The sequence below is a fragment of the Olea europaea genome, chromosome 10, assembly GCF_002742605.1.
Source record: "Olea europaea var. sylvestris chromosome 10, O_europaea_v1, whole genome shotgun sequence".
Lineage (NCBI taxonomy): Eukaryota > Viridiplantae > Streptophyta > Magnoliopsida > Lamiales > Oleaceae > Olea > Olea europaea.
In genome coordinates, this window is record NC_036246.1 from 45,805,572 (window position 1) to 45,813,990 (window position 8,419).

Below are 8,419 nucleotides of genomic sequence, written 5' to 3' on the forward strand. Positions count from 1 at the left end.
AAAATTTCGGTTGGCGGAGGTCACAGCGTCGGTCGACAATTATATAAGTTTTGGAATGTCAGCGAGACTGCGAGAGTCGAGACAACGTTATGCACTTTAATGTTGGTGTTTAGGGTTATTTAGTGGGTTGGATCTTGTTGGACTAAGAAATGAGACAATAAAATAGGTAATTGGGTCAAAAATTAAAAAAATTAGAAATGAAACAAATTATTGGGCAAAAAATTTGGATTTAGGAATTGTTAATGTGTTCTACTCCATGAGTAGATTAATATGGTATATTTATTTTCTCAAAACCAATTTAGGGTGAATGAGAAATTAAGGTCAAAAGATGCCCACTTGATATTGAAATAAAATAGGTGGAAAATTGAAAAATCCCAATCCCACATAGGAAAACTAGAAGAATATAAACCACCTTATATAGCTCAAGTTTGGGATTTGGGTTTGGGCCCCAAGGGGTACCAATAGTCTTTGAGGGGGAGAGAACTTACATGCTAGTAGGTTAAGCCAAAACCCACACGCGCGCGCTGCCGTCCGTCCGACCGGCGGACTCGGCTCGGCACGGTCACGGGTCGTGGGTTTGGGCCAAGCTGATATATATTTTTTGGTAAAATAACATTTAATTATATTATTTTATTATTATAATAATAATAATATATTTTATGTTATTTTTTTCTTCCCCAAATTTTCTGTGTGTGACACGTGGTACGGTGCTTCTAGAATTTAGCAGGTTGTGGCCGTTGACTGTCCAAGTGACGGTTGACTGTCCAAAGTGGCGGTTTGTGTCTTTTGGACACAACCTTTCAACATCTATAAATAGATCCCCATACCCCGATTTTTATTCATTCCAAAAATCAGAATTGATTTTCTACTCTCCCGAAATTATCCCTTTGTCCCTGCATAATTTCTGTTTTTATAATTCAGTTCTCGAAAATTACTTTTCGTGCATTTCACTCATCCAGTGTGTGTGGAGAGATCTAAACTTTATGGGTTCATCGGGTAATATAATTTGGAGTACTACTATTACAAGATGAGATCGTTGTATCTTGGAAAACGAGTGCTGCAATACCGTTAGTACCAATGCGGGGCATTATCGTTTTAAGGAGAAATAGTCGAACTCTTGCCTCGACCGTTTAAAACCATCCAAACGTCGTTACTCTGCCCAAATATAAATTACAGTAACACTAATAATTTTTCAACAATCTTAATTTTCAACAATCTTAAAACGTTAATGGCAAGTAGTAGTACGTCTGTTGTACTCCCTAATATGTCTGTCGTACCCCCTAACAATGCTCACGGAGAGAAACCAAAAAAATTCACGGGAGTAGATTTTAAGAGATGGCAACAGAAAATGTTGTTCTATCTCACGACTCTGAATTTGGTCAAAATCTTGAAAGAGGATGCTCCAACTGTTGAGGAGAAGGAAACAGATTCTCAAAAACGAGCAGCATTTGATGCTTGGAGTCATAGTGACTTCTTGTGCAGAAATTACATCCTCAATTGCCTTGACAACACACTATACAACGTATACTGTTCCGTCAAAACGGCTAAATTATTATAGGAGTCATTGGAAAAGAAGTACAAAACAGAAGATGCCGGATTGAAGAAATTCGTTGTAGGCAAATTCCTTGACTTCAAAATGGTAGATTCTAAAACAGTAATGACTCAAGTCCAAGAGATAAAACTTATCTTGCACAATATACATGCAGAAGGCATGAAGCTCTGTGAAACATTTCAGGTAGTTGCAATTATCGAAAAATTACCACCAATGTGGAAAGATTTCAAGAACTACCTGAAACGTAAACGCAAGGAAATGGGACTTGAAAATTTGATTGTTAGATTAGGAATTGAGGAAAATCGAAATGCTGAAAAGAAGTTTGGAAAACAGCAAATGGAGGTTAAAGTCAACTTGGTGGAGCCAAATACTATTAAGAAAAGGAAGCACCCGAATAATAGCAAGCAAAAGAGCAAGGCCAAGAAATTCAAAGGAGATTGCTATAACTGCGGTAAGCCTGCTCATATTGCAAAGGACTGCCGGGAGAAAAAGCAAAACAAAAAGGACCAAGTACACTTGACTGAAGAAGACAGGTTGTCTAACAAAGTGTCTGAACTAATGCTCTCGGCTGTTGTATTTGAAGCAAACATGGTGGATAATCCAAGAGAATGGTTCGTTGATACTGGCGCTACTCGTCACGTTTGTGCGGATAAAGAGATGTTTTCATCTTACAATCCTATCAATGGACGACAACTCTTCATGGGCAACTCAGCAACATCAAAAGTTATTAGTCTAGGTAAATTAGTGCTGAAGATGACATCATGGAAATAAGTAACACTCATTGATGTGCTGCATGTTCCTGATATTCGCAAAAACTTGCTATCCGGAGCTCTTTTAAGCAAGAATGGGTTTAGGCTGGTATTTGAATCTGACAAGTTTGTACTCAAAAATGGAATGTTTGTAGGCAAAGGGTACTTAGCGAATGGGCTATTCAAATTGAATGTAATGCCTGTATTCCGTGATTTTGATATTAATAAAAATAAATCTTCTACTTACTTGATTGAGTCTTCTAACTTATGGCATGATAAGTTAGGACATGTAAATGTTAATACATTACGAAGATTAGTAAGTTCAGATTTATTACCTTCAATGTCCTTTGATCAAAATCATCGATGCGAAACATGTGTAGAGGCTAAATTAGCAAAAACACCGTTTCATTCAGTTGAAAGGAACTCGAATCCTCTAGAATTAATTCACAGTGATATTTGTGATTTAAAGTTTGTGCAAACTAGAGGAGGTAAAAAGTATTTTATTACTTTTATAGATAATTGCACAAGGTATTGTTATGTCTTTTTGTTAAGGAGTAAAGAGGAGGCTTTAGAAGCATTTAAACAGTACAAGAATGAGGTTGAGAATCAACTAAGCAAACGAATAAAAATTGTTCGTACTGATAGAGGTGGGGAATATGGAGCACTGTTTGATGAATTTTGTTTAGATTCTGGGATTATTCATCAAACTACAGCTCCTTATTCACCTCAATCAAACGGTATTGCGGAATGCAAAAATCGCACTCTAAAAGAGATGATGAACGCTATGTTGGTTAGTTCTGGTTTACCACAGAATTTGTGGGGGAAAGCAATTCTCTCAGCTAACCACATTCTAAATAAAGTCCCACACAAAGGTAGGAACGAAACTCCTTATCAGGTATGGAAATGTCATAAACCTTCGTACAAATACTTAAAAGTGTGGGGGTGTTTGGCTAAGGTACAAATACAAAAGCCTAAACAAATTAAAATAGGGCCTAAAACTGTCGATTGCATATTCATTGGATATGCTAATAACAGTAGTGCTTATCGGTTCCTTGTACATAAGTCTGACATTTCGGATATACATGAAAATACTATCATTAAATCTAGGAATGCCGTATTTTTTGAGGACAAGTTTCCTTGTAAAGATAGGAAAGAAATAAGCCCGCAAAAATGAACTTATGATTTTGGGATTAGTAATCCTCAAAGTGATGAAGAACCAAGACGCAGCAAAAGAACCAAAACATCTACATCTTTTGGTCCAAATTTTTTAACTTATATGTTAGAAAATGAGCCTAGGACATTCAATGAAGTAATTTCTAGTCCAGAAACTCCATTCTGGAAAGAGGCTATCAATAGTGAAATTGATTCTATTATGCAGAATCATACCTGGGAATTGGTAAATCTCCCACCTGATAATAAACCATTAGGTTGTAAATGGATTTTCAAAAGAAAATTAAAGACTGATGGATCAGTTGATAAATACAAGGTCAGATTGGTAGCTAAAGGATTCAAACAAAGGGAAGGCCTTGATTTTTTCGATACATACTCACCTGTGATAAGAATAACATCAATTAGAGTATTAATTGCGATCGCAGCATTGCATAATTTGGAAATCCATCAGATGGACGTCAAAACAACTTTCTTAAATGGTGAGCTAGAAGAAAAATTTACATGGAACAACTCGAAGGGTTCATCGCTCCTGGACAGGAAAAAAAGGTGTGTAGACCCATCAAGTCATTATATGGACTAAAACAAGCGCCAAAACAATGGCATGCAAAATTTGACAAAACTATGTTGTCAAATGATTTTAAATTAACGAATGTGATAAATGTGTCTATATTAAAACTACACCTAATGCATATGTAATTGTATGTCTATACGTTGATGACATGCTAATTGTGGGTAGTAGTTATGATATGATAACAAATACCAAGAAAATGTTGACAAAACATTTTGACATGAAAGATATGGGTATTGCAGATGTAATAGTAGGAATTAAAATTCTTAAAACATCTGAGGGATTTGTAATGTCTCAATCTCACTATATTGAGACTGTACTTAAAAAGTTTAATATGTATGATGAAAGTCCAGTTAAAACGCCAGTAGATTTAAGTCTACATTTGGCCAAACATAAAGGCGAACCCGTATCTCAATTAGAATACTCTTGGATAATAGGCAGTCTAATGTATATTACAAACTGCACTCGTCCGGATATTGCATATGCAGTAAACAAATTTAGTAGATATACAAGTAACCCAAATAATGACCATTGGAAAGCAATGGTAAGGGTTCTAAGATATCTACGATATATTTCAAATGTTGGATTACATTATACGAGATATCCAGCTGTATTAGAAGGATACAGTGATGCTAATTGGATATCAGATACAAAAGACTCAAAATCCACTATTGGGTATGTTTTTACCATTGGTGGTGCGGCTGTATCTTGGAAATCCTCTAAACAAACATGTATAGCTCGATCCACAATGAAATCTGAATTCATAGCTTTAGATAAAGTTGGAGAGGAAGCAGAATGACTTCGAAATTTTTTAGAGGATCTTCCATGTTGGCCTAAGCCTGTGCCTGCAATTAGTATACATTGTGATAGTCAGTCGGCTATCGGTAGAGCACAAAGTAGTATGTATAATGGTAAGTCTCGACATATACGTCGAAGACATAATAAAGTTAAGCAGTTGATCTCAAATGGTATTATTTCCATAGATTATGTAAAATCTAGAGAAAATCTGACAGATCCGCTTACCAAAGGCTTACCAAGAGATCAAGTATACTTCCTATCAAGGGGAATGGGCTTAAAGCCTACTACATAAGAATCTTTGTAATGGTAATCCAACCTTGCTGACTGGAGATCCCAAAATCTTGGTTCAATGGGACAACTAAGTTATGAAGATTCAATAAGCACTTTGGAGTTAACTCCTACCCATTCCTATGATAAGGAAATGCTATCTGCAGAAAGTTTTAGGTTAAGTTATACTTTTAATGATTCCTATATCTTAGACTACCTAAATGGAGTACGGCAGGTACTCTTAATAGGAGATCACCTATACAAGTGTGAAGTGTGGCCGCTTCTATGAGAATGTTTCAAAGACTAGAATTCTCTAAAACACTTCTGAAATCCAAGAGTTGTTAAGGGCCAAAATGAACACAATAGTGAGAACTCTAAAACGTTAGGAAGGTTATTGTGTTGATACTATTGTCTTGATTTACAAAAACGGCTAACAGTTCAAGACACCGCGTTCACTGATTAGCCAAGTAAATTCGATAGTATTCTACTACGGAAGGGTCAAACCCATAGGCACCTACCCAGATACGATAACATTCCGCCTGATCTCTCTATAGGGTTTGCATAGTCTATTGCATTAATTTCCATTCATGTGGGGGATTGTTGAAAAAATTGGTTTTAATTAGTTGGTTTGACCAATTAATTTAGTGGGTCCCGTTAATCGGAAACAATATTTCTTTGGCTGAATGTGTTCTACTCCATGAGTAGATTAATATGGTATATTTATTTTCTCAAAACCAATTTAGGGTGAATGAGAAATTAAGGCCAAAAGATGCCCACTTGATATTGAAATAAAATAGGTGGAAAATTGAAAAATCCCAATCCCACATAGGAAAACTAGAAGAATATAAACCACCTTATATAGCTCAAGTTTGGGATTTGGGTTTGGGCCCCAAGGGGTACCAATAGTCTTTGAGGGGGAGAGAACTTACATGCTAGTAGGTTAAGCCAAAGCCCACACGCACGAGCCGCCGTCGCCATCCGTCCGACCGACCGGCTCAGCTCGGCACGGCACAGTCACCGGTCGTGGGCTTGGGCCAAACTGATATATATTTTTTGGTAAAATAACATTTAATTATATTATTTTATTATAATAATAATAATATATTTTATGTTTTTTTTTTCTTCCCCAAATTTTCTGTGTGTGACACGTGGTACGGTGCTTCTAGAATTTAGCAGGTTGTGGCGGTTGACTGTCCAAGTGACGGTTGACTGTCCAAATGGCGGTTGACTGTCCAAACAGTTTGTGTTTTTTGGACACAACTTTTCGGCAGTTGTGTCTGTTGAGACACAACCTTTCAACATCTATAAATAGGCCCCCATACCCCGATTTTTATTCATTCTATAAATCAGAATTGATTTTCTACTCTCCCGAAATTATCCCTTTGTCCTTGCATAATTTCTATTTTTATAATTCAGTCCTCGAAAATTACTTTTCGTGCATTTCACACATCCATTGTGTGTGGAGAGATCTAAACTTTACGGGTTCGTCGGGTCTTGTAATTTGGAGTACTACTATTACAAGACGAGGTTATTGTATCTTGGGAAACGAGTGCTACAATACCGTTAGTACCAGTACGGGACATTATCGTTTTAAGGAGAAAGAGTCGAACTCTTGCCTCGACCGTTTAAAACCATCCAAACGTCGTTACTCTACCCAAATATAAATTATGGTAACACTATTATTTGCTATTATTTTTCAACAATCTTAATTTTCAATACAAAAACCCCAAAATCCAAAGAAATTGAGAATTCACAGCCTTAAAAATCCATCAATAATCATGATTTTTTAAATACTCTTCTTTTAATGACGTGAAAAACTACTATCTACTTGAACACCCACCTGCACAAGAAAGTATGTGCTCTAAAAGACGAGAGGGTAAATTGTGGAAAACCATATAAAGCAATATCTTGAAACCTCGGCCTCGAACTATCTCAAGAATCAATAGACAATTTTTGTTCACAAGAACCACATCAACAAATATTTTATCAAATGAAAATTCTCACAAATAATCTCCAGAAACTGAAGACCACGAATGTATTCGGTAGTGGAATAATTTGCTTAATTTGGTGGAGCAATTCGATTCATTTCTCAGTAGTCGCACTTATTTTTCTTGCAACATTTAAAGTGGCCATCCCTCTTACCTTCCTCTTTCTACATATCTCTCTCTATATCTCTTAAAATTTCAGGACCTGAAGTTCAGTATCCCTCTTACCTTCCTCTCTATATATTCTCTCTCTCTCTTAAAATTTCAGAACCTGAAGTTTAGTAATGCTTGCGCTGGACCTAAGACCTAAGGTGGCTTCGCCCCTGCCTGCTTTGGAGTTTTAAGTGAAGGGTTTATAAAATTGATTTTTTTTTAGAAAAAAAAAATTGTTTTAGAGGATAAAGTTGAAATATGATTGTTTTGGAAATAATTGTTTAAATTTTATTTCTTTTTAGAGTATATTTAAAACTAATGCACCGTTTGATACATGAAAATTTTTCCTTAAAAATGGAAAATCAATTCCAACTTCAATTTTAAGGGTGTTTGATAGCCAAAATTCTCTCTAGAATTTATATTCTAACTTTCTTGCCACATAAGCCAATTTCCAACTCTTCCTTGAATTGGAATATGGTGAGAATTCTAATTTTCGGCTATTGTAGCGTTTTATTTTATTTTAATTTATTATTTTTTTGGCAATGGAAATAAATTCAAAAAATTATTGTAAAAAAAATATTTCCCTTTAATTGACAATTTTCATGTAAAACAAAATCAAACGAACACCAAAGGATAGACGATTTTCTTGAATTTATTTATTTATTTATTTATTACAATGGAAACAAATTTCATCTCCAATAACAGTATATTATATCATTTTAATTGATAATTTTCAAGTTAAACAAAGTCAAACGAACGCCAAAAAATACTTTTATTTCAACATTTTCCATATGAAAAATTATACCAATCAAACACAATAATTTACAATTCCCAGAAAAATAATTTCTAAACAATTCAACTCCCTGAAATTCATTTTCTTTCTATCCAAATTTCATTTTCGCAATCAAATGGACCCTAATTGTTTTAAAGAGGATAAAATTGAAAGGACAATGCGACATATACACCATAGCATTACATCTGCTCACATGGAGGGGATCATATATTTGTGGGCTCCCTATTGAAATTGAAAAAGGATAAAACAATCATTGATTTGGTGGGTTACAATTCAAATTAAATACTACAATTTGTGCTATAAAAAAAAAAAAATACTAACATATATTAATTTTATAAACCTCTTATGGTGACATTTAAAAACAGTCAAAATTAGTGGGAAAAA

General features: G+C 35.1%; 1 protein-coding gene across 1 annotated transcript; it reads left to right on the plus strand.

Annotated features, from left to right (window-relative positions):
• Window positions 1–1,228: 1,228 nt before the first annotated feature.
• Window positions 1,229–2,323, plus strand: LOC111400757. Its single transcript, XM_023028142.1, has 2 exons — window positions 1,229–1,522; window positions 1,736–2,323. The coding sequence occupies exons 1-2, from the start codon at window positions 1,229–1,231 to the stop codon at window positions 2,321–2,323; spliced, it is 882 nt and encodes a 293-aa protein (XP_022883910.1).
• The last annotated feature ends 6,096 nt before the right edge of the window (window positions 2,324–8,419 follow it).